Raw genomic sequence first — 22,806 nt, forward strand, 5'->3', positions numbered from 1 at the left:
TTATGAGACTGATGTGTAATTCCACTGCACTGCCAGCAGATGGAGTCACACACTCACCAGACGCTCCTAACTTACTTGAAACAGCACATATTCAATGTATGTAAAAAGAGCAAAATAAATTTATTTGAGGGCAAAATTCAGGTCAGATGAATAAATAAATATAATGTTACAAGATGAGTAAGTGTCCCAATGTAAGGACAGAAATGTGAATTTCATTATTTTTTGAAGTAAGAATTGTTGTTTACCATTGGGACAGATGAAGACAAAGAACCCATTTAACAGTTTTCATCTGTCTTGATCAGATTCATTAATACTTCAAAGGCATGAAGTAAAGCGCAGACTTGAAAAGCACGTCACATCCATTCATTCTGTTTCTTTGTGTGTGTTTGGGACTGTTTTAAGGCTGACTGGTCAAAGAGAGTGGCAGTCTATTCAGCCCTCATTCCTACAGCTTTACTGTAGTGGATGGGGCTGTGAAGCATGAGTCGGGCAGGGAGGGGGGTTTCTGGGTGGGCGCCCTGAGAGTTGAAAAGAGAGGAAAAGGATCTTCCATCTTCCTACAAGGTCCCTACTCTGCTCTGATCCCATTTCTCCTCCCCCATGCTGTGGATTCGATATCCATTGCTGCCACTCTGAAGGCCCTGACCTCCCATGTCTCTTCTTTAAAAAAGAGGCTCCTTTCACACTGGCTGTAAACCAGAAGAACGGTTAGCCTCAATCAGAGCAGATAATCAAGGCCATTATCTCTCTTCCACACTCTTAATGAGCTGGTGCCCCTCGTCCTCCAGCCTTTGATCTGGTTTAGAGGCAGAAAGGAAGAGAAGAGGAGGGCCACGGAGCACTTCCAGGAGTAGGAGGGGATAAAGGGGGGGTATGGTGGGGACACGGTGCACTGGAGTAGGATGAATAATGCCTTGAACAGACCCTTACCGTGAAAGACAGATAAAGAGAAAGAGATTTGGAAAAAGAGATAAAAGGAAGACAAAGTTAACAAATTAAAAGTAAGTGGGATGGAAAAAAGAGAGAGGAAGAGACAGAAAGAGGGGTTAGAGGTGGAGAGACCGACCTTGAAAAGCTTGAGAGCTTCTGTCTGCAGAGCTTCAGAGGGCAGAGTGGTGAGAGGCGAGCGCAGACCCTCCTTACAGAAGCTCAAGGCCTCGCCCTTCCACAAGGCAGATTCTGGGAAAAGAAAGAGAGGCGCGCACATAAATCCATGCAAACACACACATGCACGTACAAAGAAACATAGAGATTGAGTTTCAAAGCTGTAATGACACAACAGCTGACAAATATTCACACATACTGTCCCAGTCGTAAACACTGTCTGCATTGTGGATTAAGGCTGTCAGACACTGTGGATCAAAATAACACGTAGCATGCTACTGAGTAAATTTGTGTCCACTTGTACAGGGACTTTTTGAAGCCTTACGCCTTGCAGTCAATTATCCATACTGTGTGTGTCCAAGTGTTGCAAATTGATCTTCAGCATTTTCAACAAAGAAAACGCTGTAATGTTGTTATTGGAGCAACATTACTCTCGTGACATACTTAGATCACATGTTTTTGAGTTGTTGTTACTTTAAATCAAATTTGAAACCATTAGATGCAGACAACATGCTCCTACTCAAAGGGGACGTATCATGCACATTTCCAGGTCTATATTTACATTCTGGGGCTCCACTGGAATATATTTGCATTATTTACAGTTCAAAAAACTCCTCACTTATCTTATACTAGATCTTTATTCTTTTTAACTTTTTTTTGCCCTTTCAGTCTCTTCAAGGGTTCCCTCCGTGTGAGCACACTCTGTTCTGATCTGGCTCCAGAGACTATATAGCAGTATGAGAATTTCATTTCTTTTTCTCGTTCTTTACTCAAAAATGTCTTCAATGCATCTGTACAAGGTCAAGTTGACAAAGACTATGGAAGAGACATTCATTTGTGGGAATGCACGAACAATCTGACGTCAGTTCAATGGGGAAGTCAAATTCACATTGTAAATGGAGCAGAGCAGGCTGAGGCCCTGAATTCTGACTTTCAGTGAAACTTTTTACATACATTCACCCCTAGTTTTGGAATTTTGACCATGTTTAATATAGATATCTGAATTTATAACAGCACATAAATGACACAAAATCACAAAAGGCATGTTATGTCCCCTTTAAAAACACAATGCATATCTGCTCTTAAAAATGGATGTGGATATAATACTTTTGCATTGCACTGGCCTGCATTTTGTTAAAATTATTATTAACGGTTTGTCATGCAAGCCTGCTACAGTCCGCTTGTTGGCTTGGTTGAGTCTTTTGTAAGAGTAGGTATTTCTAAATGATGTGTAAAATGATGTAGGAGCAAAGGAGCATATTAAATCTACAAGTCAACATTTTAGTGTTTAACAGTGATGACAGTGATGGATTTCTCACCTGGGTCTCCCTCTGCATCAAGAAGTTTACCAATGAGCTGCTCGTACTCCGTGCCCACCTTTAAGGTTGCACTGCTGCCGGCTGCCACAGACAGGTGATACAGCCATGTATCCTGTGTAAAAAAAACAACTTTTCATTAACATGCAAAGAAAATGAAGGAACAAAAACAATTCGAGACATTATTGAGACATTCACCATACATTACCTTCTCCTGCTTGGTGCCGATGAGCAGGTATGTTGGGCTTTGGTCTCTTGGCTGGACCACTAAAGTGCAGTGAGAGGAGAGGAAACCTCGACTGCCTGCCTCATAGTCCTCATCTGAGTCACAGGAGCGATCCACTTCCTGTACTGATGCCTCCCGCGTCTGCAGCTGACCCAGAGGCAACTGTAAGGGAAAACAAAACTGTGTCAGTTTAACATGGGCTGGGAAAAAAATGAAGTGGCAACAAGGTCTTCATTCTTTTTCTTGTCAAAGCAATAGTTCCAACACTGACTGGTTGGAGAGTTCATTTAATTTCTCCATCAATCATTTATTTGACAACGACCTTTCTCTGTACAGATTAAGACAAACATTTAGAAGCATGTATTCACAGGCCTTAATACTAACCAACAAAAGACAACATGAAAAGCAGTTGAGGGCATGTTAAAACTGATAGAAAGAGGTGTGTTGTGTGAACCTTGTCTTCCTGGTTGCGATAATAGTAGAAGACTTTTCCAACCAAAGAACACCACACCAGCTTAGAGTGTCCATGTTTGACCTGAAAGAGGAAGACAGCAGCACAGACAAGTATGAGAAAAGTTTCAGGACAAGTTCCAAGACTATGTGGCTATTTTTCAAAACTGTTGTAAATATAAGTCAGTGCATTTCTTGTATTCTTTGAAATTCCAACCAGTTATTTTAAAAAAGCTTGACAGATCAGGGTCAGAGAATTTCTGATTTCTACATCTGACCAGCAGATGTCTGAGAAGCATGCATGTAGGCGTGCAAAGCATTTCAGAGGTAACCTCAGTTACTTTCACTTTGAAAAGTTAAACAGGACTGTTTTTTTGCTGTTTCCAAAGCAAAGTGACAAAAGGTTCCTGCCAAATAATAACAGCCCATGCACGCTCTGATCACCCTGCTGCATTCAACTGCATCTTCACCAGGAATGCAGCTTCAAGTGATGATTACATTTCACTTTCTGAGACTGACTAAGTTTTAGAAATATGAATGGACCAATGATGACACCAGAGGATGCCTTCAACATGAAGCCAGCTGTGCATCCCTTCAATGGGGGTCACAACAAGGTTAACTGCATTGAGAGGCAGGACAGCCCTTGTCTGAACCTGGATCACGTCACAACCAGCAGATCAAAGACAACTCGAAGGAAGGAGTTTGGGGGTTGGTGATAGCATGTGGGCTCCATCATCTCAGCTTGAGGCTGTCAGTCTTCTGTCATAGACCCATCACACGCACCCGTCAGATGCTTGAGTGTCTTAACTTTACTAACAGACAAGCCTCAGCTGAGGAAAGGCAGGAAGGGAGCTAGAGGAGGGGGAATGTAGCATTCCAGCAGGTCTAGCTTCATAGCCGTGTCCCAACGTGAAGGAAGTTTTCAAGAATCTGCTTTCAGTGATCTGTCAAACCCTCCCCACCCCAGACAGACATTTCTGTACCTGCCTGAATGAGGACCTCATGCACAAAAACACATTATTTCTGCAAGGCTCTTTAGGGAGAAAGTCTCTTGCAACTATGCAATGGATATTCATTAAAAAAACACTGACATACCAATTGAAAACCAAATAAATCTTACTACATCATTTTAGCAAATATAAATAAATACACACAAAGTTAAAACTTCTTTTAAATATTGATTTTGTATATGTGGGATTCCAGATGCTAACATAATTTGAGCTGAAATAACAACAAATATTAACTGTTTCCAACTACTTAAAGGACCGGTGTGTAGAATTTAGTGGCATCCAGCAGAAAAGACTTGAAGATACAAGTATGTTTTAATTAGTGTACCATAACCTACAAATAAGTTTGAATTACCCCAGAATGATGCCTTTATATATACAGTATAGAGGGAGCTAGTCCTCTTCCACAGAGCCCGCCATGTTTCTACAGTAGCCCAGAATGTACAAACCAAACACTGACTCTAGAGAGGGCCTTTAGTGTTTTCACGAGTTTCCACTGTAGGTTCTCCTACACACTTAGAAGGGGAGGGTGAGGGGAGGGGTATTCAGTTGGTTGGAACCTGCAACCTCGCTGCTAGATGCCACTAAATTCTACATATTGCACCTTCAGTTATGATGATTTCTTGCTGTTTTGTTTTCTATGATAGCAAGCTAAATATCTTTGAGTTTTGGACTGTGACCAGACATAAAAAGTCATTAAAGATTTCAAATTGGCTCTGGAAAACTGCAATGAGTCCAAATTATCTACTGAGCAACAATAAAAACATTTAAAAAATATTCAATAAAGAAAACAACCATTAGTTGCAGGAAAATTACAATATTAAAACCCCAGAAAATGTATTTTGTCCTAGTAACTCCTATTGTTAACTCTTTCACAATAACTTCGGCTTTCCCCCCCTAATTTTAAACGTACCCCATACAGGTTTTGACCTCTAGGAGTGCTATGGAGCAATGTTAAAATTTGGCTTTGGAAATGCTTCATGAGAAGTTTGTTAGACCTCAAAGATATGTAAACATATCTTGTTAAATAACTGGTTAAAACAAAACTCCACAGGGTACCTTTAAATGTGTTGCTTGTTTAATTTAACATAAATATTCAGTATATTGTAGATTTGAAAGTTTAATGATATCCATGTATCATAACCTCTGGCTTCTGACCTTTGTAAGCCAGCCTCTCACAGTGTGCTTGGCAGTGGTCTCCACGGTTACCGGGCTGCTGGCCTGGACTTTGAGTATGTTCTGCAGAACCCTGATCCACTCCTCGAGGATGTTAGGTGAATCTGCGGTCAGGTAGAAGGTCTTCTTCTCTGTAATCAACTGATTAGACGAAAGGGAGAAATATGGGAAAAATGCTAAGCCAAGCCGACTGAGATAGCATCATCATGTCAGAGGAGATCAGAATCAGCTTCCGAAGAGCCAGGAAAACATTCCAAGCCAATGCTATACTTGATGTCATCTTAAGCTGCTTCTCTGGTATGCAGCAGTAAAGCTCTACTGCGATGCAGTGCTGCAATAATAGCGCTGGTGTGTGTATCTGCATGTGCCACCTCACAACTTTCTTTGTTTAAAGGCTTTATTGCAACAGTCTTATAAAATGAAGTCATCATGTCAAATATCTGCATGGTCCAGTTGAAAGTTGTCAGTATATTGTATCTTTGAATGTTATTGCACCATGTTGAACATTTGTACTTTGCAATGCATTTTAATTAAGATTTTCCACTTACTTGAAATGTCTGTGCTCCTTCTCCACGAACTATACGGCATGATGAGTTGAGCTCAATCTGACCTTGAGGTTTCCTGATCACGTCACTCTGTAAACAACCACCCAAAAACACAAAACACACACACAAGAGTCAAAATTATACAAGAATTCCATTAATAACTGCAGCGGTTACCAATACATACATATACATCTGACAATATTGCTAGTGACAAGGTCTTAGGTGTAGGTACTTTCATGGTGCCTTCAAATGCTGCCCACCATTTTGTGAACACACAAAATTTTGAAATATTCTTGCAATGTTTTCTGTGGAGACAGCAAAACCTTAGAAGGAAGCAGACAGGCAGGCTCGCAGTGAGATACACTCACAGGAGATTTGTAGTAGAGGATCTCTCCATTCCTCAGGATGAACCAGCGACGTTTCCAGGCTTTCACCTGACTGCCCATCTTCAGAAGGTACCCAGACTTCTCCAGCATCTCCTGCAGACACAGCTGGTTTAAATATATTGTATATACTGTGGTGTGATGAAGATTTAACACTTCTGGCTTTAGTTTTAATACACTAGATAGAAAGCTCACCATAATGCACCATTTACAGTTTGTGTTTATTTAAACTGGTACTGGTGTTTTCAGCAGCCATATTGATGGTAGAATAATACAGTAGAAGAGGACTTCTCTACTCACAGGTCCAGTGCTCTCACAAGAGTAAGACGAGGTCCGCTGGACTTTATGTTCTGGTTCAGAATAATCACTGTCCAGGGAATAAGCATCGGGAGGAATCGCATAATCACTCTCTGAGCTGATGGATGACATAGATACACCTACAGAGCAGAAAATGGCACATTAAGATTCAGCAAGGAAGGCATACAGAAACTAAAATTATTAATATGTTTTGATTAAGAGACAGCGAGCAACAGGTGGTTCAACACAGAAGGCTCTTAAATGATCTGAAATGATTAATTGGTAATACCAGTATGTCATGTTGTGTACCCACAGAGTTCAGCACTTTACATCTTCAGTTAATGATTTCAAATAAATCCATACATTGTGGTATTTTTCACTTTTATAATGCAACATCTTGCAATCTTATATCTGGTCAGCAGAAAAACCGTATTGCTGCCTGTTCTATGATGGGTTTGTCTGTTGGTTCGAAGTGTCAATAAACTATGTACAGTTTGGTTGTTGTAAAGTGTTCAAGGATGGATTTTCTTTGTAGATGATGATTTTACTTACAGGGAAAGTTTCTTGCCATTCATTGAAAATCATACATTTACAAGTTTAAGATCAAATAAGGAATTACACACTCACAGATTTTCCTATTAGACTTGAGATTCCTACCGTAAGCTAATAAAACAATTCAAAAACTTCCAAGGTTATCTTAATAACACATTGCCAACAGACATAAGAAAAACAGTGTCCTTGTTCTTGAAGAAATTAAATGTTTTTTGCTGATATAATGCTGTCTGTATCAAACAGTAATCTGCAATCCTCACCTCTCTTGACAGCACGTGGGCTCCCAGGGACACTGCCCTTCTTGTCCGGACTCAGGATGGAGGTTCGTAAACTGGCCAGAGAGCTGCTGTCGTCCTCAGATCCAGAGTCATCATCCGGCAACGGCACACTGCTGATCTGAGTGGCTTTCTAACACATCATCAAAAGAGTCATTTCAATACAGATGAAAACTGGTCTCGTGCCTACAACACATAGTAACATACTGTAACCAATATAGTAGGTTCAAAACCTGAAGCACAGTAGATAAAGTAGTAGATATCCCACACATTAAGCTGACAAGCTTCATAAATCTTTAACAATAAATAACATTTCACTCACCCCTTTCAGTGTGGTATAGACTGGTACATTAATATTCTTATAGATCAGCTGGGTGAACGGACCTGCCGCTGGATACTGGGGCAAGTTGGACCCTGTAAGATGCACATTCCAACATTTACTCCAAATGCACTTCATTTAACGTTAAATGTTTTTTATGTGTTAATGGAGCAAGCACATAGGATGAAGGAATGCCAAGCCTGGTTTGCAACACCCGTCCCTAGATGGAGATTTATATAAATATGCACAACTTGATAGAAAAGCTCATAAAGAACAATAAAAACACAAAGAATTGTGCAATAAAAATGCCATAAAAACTTTATGAAAAGCACCTGATTACTCATGACTACATTACTGATCCCCCTTCAAAAACAGTTTCAGCATGAAGTTTAAAAATGATGCAGAAGAGCCCAAAAAGATTGTTATGTGTATTTCAGCCCCTTTCATTTACTTCATATAAGGCAGTCTCATCAGATTCTTTTTTAAGAGAAACCTGAGAACATCAAAGATTTATAATCAGTACCTGAAGGCACTCCTGCCAAGATTAGTGGGCACGTGAGTGATATCTAGGGTTAAGTGGTTACTGGATCGTGTACTGTGGTTAAAAGATTTAAATTTGAGAAGAGATAAGAGGGTACTTTTGAAGCTTTATAGATGAATATCTTGAGATGATTTGTGTCTGTAAGGAGCTCCACCCAGCCTTGTGATATTAGCAGTGTATGAAACGTACCAGTGGCTCAGACTTGTATGGTAAGTTGGAGAATATGAGAATAGTTATACAAAAAAACAATAAGAATGACATAGCTATTTGTAATTTAGTCATTCCTATAAGATATACAGTACTGTACATATGTAAATAGTTTTCATTTATCAATTAGCTTCATAAAAAGTGCTGTAAACAGAATAAACTTAAACCAAATCAACAGAATTTGCCTTTTAAATAGCACAAATCCTTCTCAGTAAATCAGCACGCAGTTGTTCAAGATACAGTACTTGTTAGGTCAGCTGTTTGAAGCATCCTGGAGAGGTTACCACAGTTCTTCTGCGAACACAGGTATCTCAGTTACTTCTATCTCTTCATGTAATCCCAGACTGACAACACAATGTTGAGATCAGGGCTTTAAGGAGGCAGACAACATGCTGCAAGATTCCTTGTTCTTCTTGTCAATGAAGATAGTTCTTTATTACTCTGACTGTATGTTTGGGGTCACTGTCATGCTACAGAATGAATTTGGGACTGATCAGATGCCTCCCTGATGGCGCTACATTATGGAAAAGAATAAAAAACCTCTAAAGGGCCTAAAATGTTGTACTGTATTTGTAATAGCAAAGGTTATAAAACTCTCTTGTTGAAAAGCTGTATTAATTTTGCTAGAGAACAAATGCTCCATGAACAGAAGCACCGTAAGGCCTAAACATGGAGGAAGCTGAATAAGCTATCACTTAATCCACAGCAGCCATTTGGCAGTCTCTACCTGTACCTGGCAGACAAGAAATTCAATATGCAGAGTGCTGTCAAACTTCACTGTCTGCATCCTGACAAAATAGATGATGTCGGGACAGAAAGCAGAGCGGTAATTACAACCAGACCATGTCTTTTCATCACAGATGATTAAAAAGCAGCCTCTCCCTCCAGCCCTCCAAACCTTCCCCCTCCTGCGCTCTTCCTTGGCTCTTGATAAACAGGGGGAGTCTGAACTGCCTGCCGAAGAAGAGCCCACACCTGCACAGGTGTGTGGAGCCTCGGGCCAGAGGAAGTGACATCAAAGACGGCAATGACAGGTCCAAACCGACCACACTCACCCCCCACAGTAGCTTAAGCATCAGCTGAATGACATGTCACTTCACAGCACCAACTCATTTCCCACACCGCAAGCAACACCACCCAGGCTCAAGACACACATGCAGACAGACAAGCACACACATGGGTTTAGATACTATTTTAAACACTACTCTTTTTAGTGTCTTTCTCATTGTATTGCAGAAAATATAAATAGAATTTATAATTTATATATGCCTTTCTGTTGCAGAATTGTGTCGAATGAACGAATGATTGGTTAGTTTCTTGTTCCTCCCTGCAGGGGACTCACCTCGTCCAGGGCCCCTGGCTCCAGGAGTGGCCTCTGATACTCTCATTCCTGATTTAGCCACAGCATAGATCCGACTCTCCTGCAGAGGTGAACAAAGTCAGAAATATTCCTCCTCACCTCATTTAAACATTCATTAAAAAAAAAAAAAAACACATTTAAATGGTAACATTTTGGCATTGAGATCTTTGCTGAGTAAATAATGGTTCTCCTTAATGGTTCCTCTTTAATTGTAATCTATGAGTTGAAGATATGTTGACCTAAAATATTACATCAAGCATGAGAAAGTGACGTAGGTAATAGTGGTCTTTCATACCCATGAAGGAAAGCGATGTAAGGGAGGTGTTGGAGGCTTCAGAACTTCTGGATCCAACCTCTCCAGTTCCTCTGCAAGCCCCACAAAGGAGACTCCATCTCGGGAAGGTTCCTCTGATCCGGTGCCCTCCACCACGCCATCCATACTGTCAGAAAGCCCATCATCAATGTCCGTTTCTTCTACCACCTGAGAGAAGGGCGAGGTTGCAGTGCCGGTGCTCTTGAGTGTGGAGGAGTTGGAAGATGGGGTCATGATGTCGATGTTAACGTTGAGGTGGTGAAGCCTGTCCAGGCTGGGCTGCGGCTGGCTGTAGTGCTTCTTGACCAGCTGGATGCTGTCTCTGGGGGTGAGCGGAGTCCGTACTTTGGGTAACGTCATGCTGGTGCCTGACTGATTAACCAGAGGCTGTGGAGGATTCGGAAATGGGTTGTTGGTGGAGGGGGAGCGTGACAGAAGCGGGCTTTTGGGTGTTATTCTAATGGAGGGCTCTGGTGAACTCGGTCCGTGGGCCATCTCGTAAGCTGAGGATGAAGATGAAGAGGATGAGGATGAGTGAAGGCACTGAGAGCGGAACTTGCTGTTGAGCTCATCTGAGGAGTTGTCTCTGTCCAAGCACCCTGCCCGACCCTCTGGGCAGACTAGTATCTCAGGTCCATTGATGGAAACAGGACTGCTGGGACCCTCCCTGCTCCTGCCCTGAGAGAGAGCATTGTGGGCTGCAAGGTCTCCAAGACAAATCCCTTTACTGGCCTGTTCAGGAGACCTTTTCACATCTAAGGAAACAGAATATGGGGAAATTACAATTTAGCAACCATCACACAAAGCAAAAGAAATAAGTGGAAGTAAAATAAAAGAACACAAAAGGAAAACAAAACAACATATTTAAATTACAATCACACTCAACAAATAGCTGTTAGTGTTGTCAATGCAATAAAAACACTAAACATCAATTTTGGGGCTTAAAAGTAGAGCTTTATTGTTTTGGATTTCAATTAAACACATTATACCAAACACCAGGAGTAAGTTAAGGTTCAACTTTGGCTATCAATCAGGCTCAAGACCTTTTTACCATTACCAATTCTGTTCCAGCCATGTGTTAAGCTCAGCTCGAATCAAAGACCCCCACTCATTGCTTTCAAAAGCTCCCTGCTATCCCTCCCGAGATAACATGAATTAAGGTCAGCACACCTGTTGGCGAGGTCTTGATATTAGAGGCGGCCCCACGAGGTCCTGTCTGTCTCCAGCTGTCATCTTGGGCAGGTGGAGTGCCGGGGCAGCTGGGAGGAAACAGCGGACTATTTGGCACCAGGTGAGTATCCATTACAGGGGAGGTGGCAGGGGATCCAGAGGATGTAGGTTTCTCTAAGAGAGCTGAAGGAGAAAAACAAATCCAGCAGCTCAGTTGTCTACCACATTCATTCCCTACTTGCCAACAGTAAGACAAAATTCAACGATTTCCAATATTACAAGCAAGACATATTAAGGACCACAACTTTCCAAAGCTCTCCCACACCACTCCTCTTCTCTGTTCACTACACTGGCTCCCTGTCCCAGCTCAGCAACAAAACACTCGCAATTTAGCTCTCTAACACACTTTTAATGATTTATTTGGAAGGGTTGTTGTTGTTGTTAAATTTTTAATGACATCCAGCTCTTGTTCCTTTTGAGTTTGAATACACTTGTTATAAGTTGCTTTGGACTAGAGCGGCAACAATTAGTCAATTGGATCACAGAAAATAATCATTAACTGGCTGTCATTTTTAAAGCAAAAAGGCCAATTATTCACTGGTTTCTGCTTCTCACATTGCTTATCTTTAAGTTTTGGACAGTTTGTCAGACAAAATAAATTGTGAGTGCCAATTTTTCACAATTTTTATAAAGAAAACGATTAATAGATGATGAAAATAATTGTTAGTTGTAGGCCTACTTTTGGACAAGCATCTCCTGAATGAATATAATGAAATGCAATAGGCGGAAATAGCCAGTTTTCTCTATAATACTGTATATAGTGCAATTTTCTAAATACCTGCAGTAGCACTCACCTTGGAGTTTGTCCTGTAGCAACATTATTTGTTCTGTGTGCTTCAAGTTGGCCATTTTCAGCTCCTGGTTTTCCTGCTCCATCTGCAACAAGGCACGTGCATATCATAAAACACGAAAACACTCAAAAGTAGTTTAGCATCTACTGTACATACACCAGTTATTGTGAAAACATTTAAATGATATAGTTTTGGAATAGATCATGATAGAAATGCATTTGCCCCTTAAAACAGCTTAATTTCAGAGATGCACGGGTTATCATTTACAAATAAGCATTCTTAAATGTTTTCAACTGTTTGCCAACTGTTTGCAGATAAAGATAGAAGTATATAAACAGCTGTAGATAATTCACTGTTAATCGTAAGCATCTCCTGTTGCCACAGATAATGTCTCTCAGCATGGTGAGGGCTTTCCCAGGCTCTTACTTCAGTCAGGGTGTATCTCTACATGTCTGAGCTTACCTCTCTGAGCTTAAAGGTGACCCAGTCTTTAATCTTGGCAGCCTTCTCCTCAATGATTTTTGACTCCTGGGCTCTGACTAAGATCTGTAGTCAGAGAAAACAGGGTTTGTGGATTATTTCAACCTACATTTTATGAACATAAATGGACATTTCTGCTCTTTATATGATGGCTCCGCCCTTACCTGTTTTTCCAGCTGCATCTCTAATCTCTTTATCACAGCATCTTTTTCTTGAACCTGATTGGTCAGGTCTTGATACTTTTTATACAACGAGCTCTCCGATTCGCTGGTTTGTATGTTTGCAGACTTCAGCTTTTCTTCCATGACATGGATCTGAAATGCATAATGAGAGGCGTGAGTGCGCAGGAACGACCGGAAGACAGCTCATATTTGCACGGTTCGTTTAATTTTGATGGACAACAGACAAAGTCAAAAGGAAAACACACAGTATACTTTTCTCCAACTCTGATGAGAAATAAATGTCTATGCTGTTACGTATTGCTTGTTTTTAAAGAGAGGGCACCATTAAATTACCACCTACAGAAAACACCTGGAACAGCCAGTAATGACAGCAAATTAGTGATTAAACCCAACAGCAAGAAAGACAGAGTATGTGTCATGTACAAGGTTTGTTATCCTCAAACCACACACTCTTTTTGTAAAGTCCCATCAAAGCCTGACTCCTACTTAGTGGTTAGAAGCAAAATTACAATATCTAACATGTGCGTGTGTGACTTAAGACTTAAGTACTCCATATTTCAGGATTTCTACATATAACACTCATGGTCTTTATGGCTTAGTAAGAGGACTTTGAGTTCAACTTTTTTTGTTTTTTTAATTACTCAATGTGTTGAATATAATGCAGTAAAGCTATCTTTTATATCTGTTAAGACAACATTGTATTTGCTAAAATACAATCTGGCAAGGCAATGAACACGTGCAGTCAGATGATCAGATTGTAAAGAAGCTAACAGTTTAGCCAGATTATGCAAAGCACTTTTTGGAGTTAAAACAGAAAGCAAAAATACCCAAAATGTGAGTAATCATCTTATATTTGTGCATACATAACTACGGCAAGTACAAAAGGTCAAACCAGTCAACAGTATAAAGGACAGTTTGGGTAATAATTTTACTGTTCATCCTCATTTTCTCCTCCTGATAAGTTTAGCTAACCTGCTGTTTCTTGCCCTGTCAGACTGTGTAGTGACGTCACTGCAAATCTCAGCACTTTACTTTGTGCGTATAATGTTATCATAGCTGGTAAGGATGATGGAAACACCAGCAAAAATAAGTCCCATGTTGTAATAAAGCAGACTCATTTGTTAATATTTTACAAGCTACGGTCAAAACAAGAATGAAAGGTGCCTCTCTACCTGTTTCTCAGCACTCTCAGCCCGCTGGTCGGACTCTGTCACCCTCTGCTCCAGCTCCTGCATCTGGGATAGAGACAAAAGAGGTTATAATGGTTTCTAACATGGGTCAGTTGTTTCTGTATGGGAGTGAGTGGTGGGGTTAGGGGTGGTCACGGGAAAATCCTGAGATCTCAATGACTCCTTAAAGGTGGAGATGAAGTCCCTCCTCTCCATAATAGTTTATTTATAAATCCCCTCTAGACATGTATTAAGACATATAAAAAACACTCTGCTTGGAACCATATTAGTGACTAAGATGATTTTTCCACAAAAAAAGTTACAAATATCTCATTAAAATCCTTAAAATTACATCAAATCCTTCCTCTTACAAAAATTCTAAAATCTATGAATATATGCAAATATATGTAATTTCAGAAGTTTAACTACTCAAATGTAAGATGTCTTCTACTTCTTCTACTGCCTGTAAATTGAATATTGGACCATTGGCTTCCAAACTAGCTGTGATGTCACAAATCCTGCTCATAGGCCCACCTATTAAAATCTGATTTTCACTTTCAGCAGAAGAATGTGAAACATGTGAAAAGACTTCCAGTGTCAAACTCATACCTACTACATCATTCTGCATAGTGAAGCTCAAACAACTGAAGGAACAAGAAGAAAAACATATTTTTGAGTGGAGGGGGATTTTAAAGAAGAAAAAATAAACGCCTACAGCTCTGAACTACAGGTTCTGGCAAGACACATCCCATAACCTGCCACAAAAGGCCCTACCACACAGATAGACCACCAAGCCAGACCTCTGCCTACGCACACCTTCAGATGCATGCAGACACACTTAATCCTGCAAAATCACTGCTGCCATAATGAAGACATTTCAAAGATTAATGTGGTGGGACACTTTAACAAATCAACAGACTTGAAAGCATTCCTAATCAAGAAAATCTTGCTGAATCAGTAATGCAATGGTGAAAGTGGTTGAGGAAGGGAAAATGAAAGGCAATATGAATTCCACCAGGGGGGAGGAGGGTTAAACATGAGCCAATTAAAAGAAACAAAAGGCAGAGAGCAGCATAACAAGAATAATCTCTGGTGAATTCAAAAGATTTACTATTTAAATTTAGGCATGGGATAAGCAGAAAGACCCTCAGGAGAGGCTGACCATCTTTCACACTGCTGCTGCTGGTCAAACAACAGCATGGCAGAAGAATGCTAGCATGCGTGTGCACAAGCTTGCGTCACCTTTTGTGCAAGCATGCACGCTCATGCTTTCAAAGGCCAACACTGTCCATCCTGCAAGTATGCACACATCTGCAAGTACTCTCTCTCTCTCTCTCTCTCTCAGCCCCCAAACGCCCGCACACACACAAGTTCAACACAGGACGCCCTTTCTTCTGAGTTCAGTGACCCAGCTGAAAGGAGAACAAACATACTAATGGATTCACTCTGCTTGAGAGATGCATTTGAATTCCTCCTGTCATCTTTGTTCCCCTTCCCTTTTTCCCTTTTGTCTTTCTCTCTGCCTTCTTGTCACCTCCATAAAGGCCTCTTGATTCCCAGAATCCACCACTCACAACATTTGAATGCCTTCTTGCAGCCAGATTACCACTCACCAAAACCAGAGTGCAACTGCAGGAGAGGCGTGGGCAGAGGTTGATGGTTAGTGGTTGGATGACTCCTCACCTCAAGGTCAAGAGCTGTCATGAGTCAAAGGTTTTGCCGAACTCAAGCCAGAGAGAAGCAAACGGTATTTGTCCTTCATTCGAGAAATAAAATTAGCAGTAGGCGCAGAGCACTTTAGGCGAATCCAAAGTACCTCAGGAGTCATAATGTTGGACAGGTGTGAGAAGTGGTCATCAGAGGAAGCCATCAGAAAGCCTAAGAAGCTCCCACATCTCGTTTGAAGAGGGGTTAGAGGCCAGGAGATGGTTGGACACTGACTCATAGGATTGTGTGAGTTCTGCGTGTGAGGCCAACACAGAAGCCTGGCTAGAGAGATTGTATATGCAATGAACTGGAACTACTGTCATAAATTAACTTTATGAAACTACGACACTCAAGCTAGGGTCCTCTGTCCTCAGGTGACTGGATGTTAACAATCTGGCTTGTTAGGCTTTTGGATAATACAGGGCGTCTAGGATTGTGTCAGTCTCTCTCTGTTTGTCTCTGTGTCTGTTTAGTTATTGCAGAGTACAGCTGTTGAGGGTTCAGACGCTAAGAGGGCGTCAGACAGCTACTGTATGTCTGCTGTCCAGCATCTCTCAGACCACAGCGCCTCAAACTAGTTGCTGCTGCTGCTGCTGCTGCTGCTGCTGAAAGGGCTGAAACTTGATGGGGTGTGGGTCATGTTTCATAAAGCTTTGTATTAGCAGTTTGTGAAGTGTGGTGATTCTGTACTTCCTGTCAACAAACGCTATGAAAAGACTAAAACCAACAATGAGTTTATTCCACTAACATGCATTACCTGTATAGGAAAAGCTATATCTTTCTATGCCATAAACCTCTGAATTTGTCCAAAAAGTATTAAAAACACATCATTGAGCCACACCATGGCACTGGGTGACATGATCCATCACTTCTATGAACATAGGCACTGTAGTTTATGTGTCAATCCCACATACTGTACACTCTCCCTATGCTGTAAACACACAGCATGCACCAAATCTACCCCAAAAGGCAGTCCCCAACGAGTACTTTTTACTCCTATACTATATTATGTATTTTTTCCCTAAAAACTACAATGCACAACTTTTTAGGTAATTATTTAGCCTTTTAAAAGATGAAAGCATATATTTCTGACCCTTTATAAAAAATGTACATCTACAAATGAGCTTCTTCCTAGAGGACAGACTAATGCTTTGTCAATAAAATTATAGAATATCACAGGCCTAATCCTTTAATGCATGCATCATAGCTCAAATGATCAAAACAGGTAAAAACAGAGTGATGTTAAATCTTAATTTAATCTGTTTTTGTAATACATAGATTTTTGCAGAATACTGTGTTGTGGAAGTCGAACATTGACCCTCTGTGCTTCAGTGTGGAATCCAGACAGACTAGCAGTATCCAGAGAGGTGAAGATAAGATGTGAGCAGGCAAGAGACAGCAGATCACCTGCTTCTCTGACAGCTAACAGATCTGTCACAGCTAATTATCACTGCCAGAAATGAGCTGACAGAGATCATAGATCTGATGCTTGAAGCTCATTTTCAAAATATCAAAAGGTTTTCTTGATTGCTTGATTACTTAAGTCTATCAGCATTTTTCTTACTCTTGCTCTTTATTTCTTTACATACATCGTATACACACCTCATATGATCTTTGTGGCTACAGTAGGTCCTCTCTCCTATTATGAACAGTGTAAGCCTAGCAACTTCTTAACAAGAGCTGCAGTGAAAAGCTTTAAAAATCACTTATTTCAGCTTCCTAAATGTGAAGATTTGATGCTTTTAATTGTCATATATGACAGCAGACTGAATACCTTTAAGTTATGTACTGTTGGTTGAACAAAATAAGATATTTAAATACATCTACTTTAGCTGTGGGATATTATAACATTTTTCACTATTTTCTGCATTAATCGATTACCCAAGGAAATAATCAGCAGATTAATGAATAATGAAATGAATTGTTAGTAGTAGTGCTAATCTTAACCACATGATCTGAAGATCATGAAATTTATTTTTGTAGGCTCTTGGCTCCACATAATGGCAACGCCGGTCACTAATGGCATTATGAAAGTAGACAAAAGTAGACATCCAATATTGGTTTCACTGTGAAATATCTGTTTACTGAGTATTCGCCTGCCTCTCAACTTTTAATCATTAACCCTTGTACACAGCTGATGACTCCGGCTCAATCATTAAATAAAAAAATAAAAAACCCTAGTCAAATGAGGAGAGGAAGACTGAATAGATGAGGGAACGGAATGTAAAATATAAATGTAAATCTTCAGTGCTTTACCTGAAATACTAATCCAGTGAACATAATTCCCCAGTGATTATATATTATATTCACAAACAAAAGCAAATGTATTTTAATCAGTTACACTGTTTGGTATTTGAAAAGAAAGTAATAAATAGCTCCATTTTACATACAGTATATCCCTCACACTCACAGGGTTAAACTGAGGCCACAAAACAGCTAAGCAACCTTTGCATGAAAAACACACTGAGGCAGTTGGACTATTAAACAAATCCTCTCATGAAAATAAATGTTTATACACACAAATGTGAACCTGGTGACCTCTCTGCAGTCTTCCTCGTAGACTGATACCACTGGCCTGAGTCAAATAACAGCGTATTTGCTCCTCGGGCCACGTGAGGCTTGTTAAGGAGATTAATGTAATTTGTCCAGTATTAGATTAGCCAAGTAGTAATGAAAGTAAACCTTGAAGAAGGAATACCATCCAATTTAAAAATTCCTCTGTCTGTATACGTTATCTTTATATAAATGTGAAATACTAAACCAAACTTCATGGATTTACTTCCTTAATGTTCTGCCTCTGTCAAACTGTTCTTGTTAACCTTTCCTCTTGAAAGTCTGGTTTAGACCAGTTTTTTTTACTGGATTCTGCATGTTTTGATGTGTAGAAATACTGTTCAGTATCATCATGTAGTCAACTGTGACTCTAAAGACAGTGATTACATTTTCTATATTTTTGGGAAGGAATGCTCCTCTCTTTACCACTGTTTTCCTGGTCAGAAAGAGGTATATTACCTCATTTTACTGATGTTTATTAGGATGATTTTAATGCTTAATACTTTAATGGCAACCATATGTATTTTAATACATCTTTGATTTTATGGCATATCTTTTCTGGTCATTTATTGTTTTAGACATTTTTTTGACAATGTATCAATTTGCGGTAGTTTCAAAATGGTTTTGGTCAGTCCGATAAAGTAATCTAAGTCTCAAATTTGCAGTGTTGAAATGTAACTACGCACATTTTCTCAAAGCTGCTGGTTACTTAACAAATTACAGTGAGATTTCACATTAAAATATAATGAGTTTACAAAATATAATATTTCATTAATATACTTCCAACAGTAAACAGCAAAGTTAAAAATGGACTATAATAATAACACTCAAATGGGCCATTGTTCTGCGTTGAGTAATGTATCTTATAAGTATATTATACACTTAATATGTTTATGATTTTCAATGTATTGCTTACTTGTAATGGAGTATCTTTACAGTGTGATATTATATTGCCTCTTTTACTTAGTAATATAACTATAACATATACGATAAGTAAAGGAAGTGAATACTTCCTTTACCACTACAAATTTGTGAACAAGTATAAAAGCCTCCAGCAGTCCAAATATGGACTGATTTGTTTGTTGTTTGAGTTAACTCCCCAGTTTTTTTTACATTCAAAAGTTCAGTCACTTCAGCACCAGTAAACATGAGCTTTGAGTCATCATTCCAGACTTTTTCATCTGTGAAGAAGTTCCAGTTTTTGTAAGCTACCTGCTGACAGCTGTCAATTGCACTCTCCCAAATCAGTAAAAAAACTCATACAAATTCTTAGACAGACTACTGTAATCGACCTGTTAAACTCCTCACGAGGCAAATGGGGCATCTCGCTTCCTCTCTCTCTCTCTCTCTCTCTCCTCTCTCTCACTCACAGTCAGCCTCTCCGGAGATAAATGCCATGTCACAGGCAACCACGTCAACTTTTTTTTTTTCATGTTTTTCCATACCAAAGTGGGTCAATGCGTAAAACACTCCCAACTTGGCAAGAGAGGAGATGAAGAGCGTGAAAGCAGTCTTTCCAAACAGCAATAACATGACGGAATGGTAGTCACTCAGCAAACCCCCCCGCCTCAAAAAAAAGAAAAAAGAAAAACACAGAAAAACACACTCAACAGCACGGGCCTCCACTTAAAGCCTGCTCAACGTTGTGTGTGTGTGTGTGTGTGTGTGTGTGTGTGTGTATCTGTGTGTCATGGTGTATATGTGAGTGTGTTTATAAGAGAAGGAGAGAAAGAAAAAGGGAGAGATTAATTAGCCCGTTTTCAAAAAAAGGGATTGTATTCTTGGCAAAACAGCCAAAAAGAACATTTAATAATAAATACTGTGTATGCTATGTATTAACATGTGTTTTCATGAGAGAAAGAGTAATTAGTCCATTTTCAGAAAGTTTGAACTCCCCTCTATTCTTGGCATCGAGGCTGAAATGAACAGTTCGCATGAGTACCACTTTCTAATAAGTCGAAGCGAGTTGACTTTCTAAATGAATGAGGTGGTTTGTTCCTAATGTCAACAAATCTGATGAAAAGACCTACTGAAGATGTAGGTCATTAAAGGAATAGCTTGACATTTTGGGAAACATACTTATTCACTTTCTTTTAAGAATTAGATGAGAAGATTGATGATTGATTGTTGAGCTGAAGCCGCAAAAGATTATTAGCTCTTTTGATTACTTCTGTGTAGCATCCCTCACTGTTATACTAAGACTCTGTAAAGTCACTGCTCCCGGCTGTTGTTAGCCAAGAAAAAGTTACAGCGCATACCTTCCCGAAAAACCACAAATTGTTGTTTTTAAATTTCTGTTTATGTAAGGATTAAAGAAACACGATAAACCAGCTTTAGAAGTGCTGGTAGGAGTATTGTTGAACTGTGGATGGAGCCAGGCTCACTGTTTCCCCTTACTTCAAGTCTTTGTGCTAAGCTAAGCTAATCGCCTCTTGGCTCCAGCTTCATATTTAGCGTGCAGGCATAAGAGTTGTACTGATCTTCTCGTTTAACTCTAAAGTATTATTTTAAAAACAGATCACAAATTTTAATTTTTTTTTTTTAAAGTAGTAATTCCCAGCACTGTAATTTCTAGTAAATTGTACTCAAACTGGAGTTTAAAAAGAGTCATTTGGGACATTTGGATTATATTCAGCTGCAGACTAATACATATTTGGCACGCTAATGAGTATTTGGAGCACCAAAATGATATATGTGATATTGACTCAAAGTAAACTACAGTGCTCATGTTTATAATAATGAAGGAACATGGCTGACTGGTTTTGAATAACACGGCACAGAGGCATAAGCTCGATCAGGTTTTGGCTACACGGGTAATACTTCTATGTAGGACAAATGTATTGTTTGTTTTTGATGTTTTTATAGGATTTGTTGACAACACCACTGACAATATCACCAACCTTATCCTTTAATAAGTTAGTTATTTATCTTTTATGGATCGGTAATGAGGGAAAAAGAACTTTTAGGTTGCCAGAAACTTCTCTTTGGCTGGTGTATATCCCCTTCCAAGGTTATTGTAGTGAAAGAAACGCTTTATTAATAACTTTCTCTTTCTCTCACAGTTTGAAATGTTAGTGTGTGTGTGTGTTTGTGCTGCATGGGATCTCAGAGAGGAGCTGGAGGTCTGACAGAACCTGACAGAGGACACAGCAGGGAGTCGTCCTGCTCTTATCAGCCACCGGGTTATGTTTGGACTGTAAACATCCTGCTGACTGACTGAATGAACCACTCTCTAGTAACTTCAGCATTAGAGATGATGCAGAAAGTGAACCACTGTGACACTCCAAACAAAAGCAGCTCCAAGCCATTTAGGTCTTTAAAGAACTGCGGTTTGTAACGCTACAAAGAAACCAAATGAAAACTGTAGAAAAGTCAAGACAGGAAAACAGCTACCCAGCTCAATCTTTCTTTCTCTAATCCAAACACTTCCACTCTTTTACCAACAAATCTTCAGAACAGGACTGAATCTCCTGATGACAGTTGATTACTTTCCAAAGTGCCTAGTAGTCGTACTCGGAGTTTACAACAGCCACAACTTTACAAGCTTTTGGCTGGCGGCTGGCGGTTATTTTTCTCAACTTGAAGGGGCGATGAGTTAAATGTTAAATATTCATTTTGGCTTCAACTGTAGCCAACGTCTGATGACACAGAATGAGTGGACCGAATGTTTACTAAATCAGCTGAGTAATGTCATCTGTCTTTACGCATACGCATAAACATACAGTCATCCACCCCTGCTGTATTTCGCATGATTCACATGTTTTAATTGTTTCCTCATGCATAAAAACACTTAAAAATGCAGTAAGATCACAAGAAGACGATTAAGCGGTGTGCTCATAGTGTTTGTTCAGAATATCAAGAAGCATGTCATATTTGATTTAAACTTGTGGCATGACAAGTTTAAATCTGTTCTCCACAGTAGTAAAAACAGTCACACAATCACTACACATTTCACTATTCATGCAATATCAGTGTCAGGTCAGTCATCAGTTCAAACATGTGATACATGATATACCTTCAGCTGACCAAAGCAACCAAAACAACATACATTGGTGAATAAATTCATACTTAATACAGAGATTTGTGAACTTCATAAAATGGTACAACTGCAGAGAAACACTCAAAGGCTAAACTGTAACACAAAGACACACAGGGTCAATGTTAACTAGCTAACTTAGCTAACGCGTGTGCAGTTCATTCATTGGTTGTTTGGGGTGAATCAATTCACACTGCAGTGAAGTGGTCCAGTGGTCAAATTAAGGCCAGTGATGCAAGCTGGATTCTTTCTTCTGAACACACTTTTACACCTCTGTCGGAACTAAAGTCACAAATATTGATTATTTTCCTTGATTGATTGATCTGTAGATTATTTTTCTCAATTAATTGTTTGGTCTATAAAATGAAAATAGTGAAAAATGTCAATCACTGTTTCCCAAATTCCGAGATGCATCTTAAAATGTTTTGTTTAGATCAGGAGTGAACAAACTTAAGATATTCAGTTTATTATCACAGAGGAAACCAGACAATACCCACATTTAAGAAGCTGGAACAAGACATGTAGCTACTGGTTTTTTCTTTCACAGCAAAGTTAGTAAGAGAAAGCTGTCAGTTTACAGGTCAATA

At 39.6% G+C, this 22,806-nt stretch overlaps 1 protein-coding gene across 2 annotated transcripts in view; it reads right to left on the minus strand.

Annotated features, from left to right (window-relative positions):
• plekhh1 (pleckstrin homology domain containing, family H (with MyTH4 domain) member 1) overlaps positions 1-22,806 on the minus strand; it is a 35,526-nt gene that overhangs the window by 6,969 nt on the left and 5,751 nt on the right. For both annotated transcript variants that reach the window (XM_062440178.1, XM_062440177.1), the window contains exons 3-19: positions 13,927-13,989; positions 12,737-12,886; positions 12,555-12,638; positions 12,096-12,177; positions 11,242-11,424; positions 10,054-10,826; positions 9,741-9,819; positions 7,654-7,745; positions 7,317-7,464; positions 6,508-6,644; positions 6,193-6,303; positions 5,828-5,914; positions 5,262-5,420; positions 3,101-3,181; positions 2,629-2,808; positions 2,424-2,535; positions 1,067-1,179 (exon numbers count right to left, since the gene is read on the minus strand). In XM_062440178.1, the coding sequence (XP_062296162.1) occupies positions 1,067-1,179; positions 2,424-2,535; positions 2,629-2,808; positions 3,101-3,181; positions 5,262-5,420; positions 5,828-5,914; positions 6,193-6,303; positions 6,508-6,644; positions 7,317-7,464; positions 7,654-7,745; positions 9,741-9,819; positions 10,054-10,826; positions 11,242-11,424; positions 12,096-12,177; positions 12,555-12,638; positions 12,737-12,886; positions 13,927-13,989 (2,634 nt within the window). The remainder of the gene's footprint in view (positions 1-1,066; positions 1,180-2,423; positions 2,536-2,628; positions 2,809-3,100; positions 3,182-5,261; positions 5,421-5,827; positions 5,915-6,192; positions 6,304-6,507; positions 6,645-7,316; positions 7,465-7,653; positions 7,746-9,740; positions 9,820-10,053; positions 10,827-11,241; positions 11,425-12,095; positions 12,178-12,554; positions 12,639-12,736; positions 12,887-13,926; positions 13,990-22,806) is intronic.

Source organism: Scomber scombrus, chromosome 19 (assembly GCF_963691925.1).
Source record: "Scomber scombrus chromosome 19, fScoSco1.1, whole genome shotgun sequence".
Classification (NCBI taxonomy): Eukaryota; Metazoa; Chordata; class Actinopteri; order Scombriformes; family Scombridae; genus Scomber; species Scomber scombrus.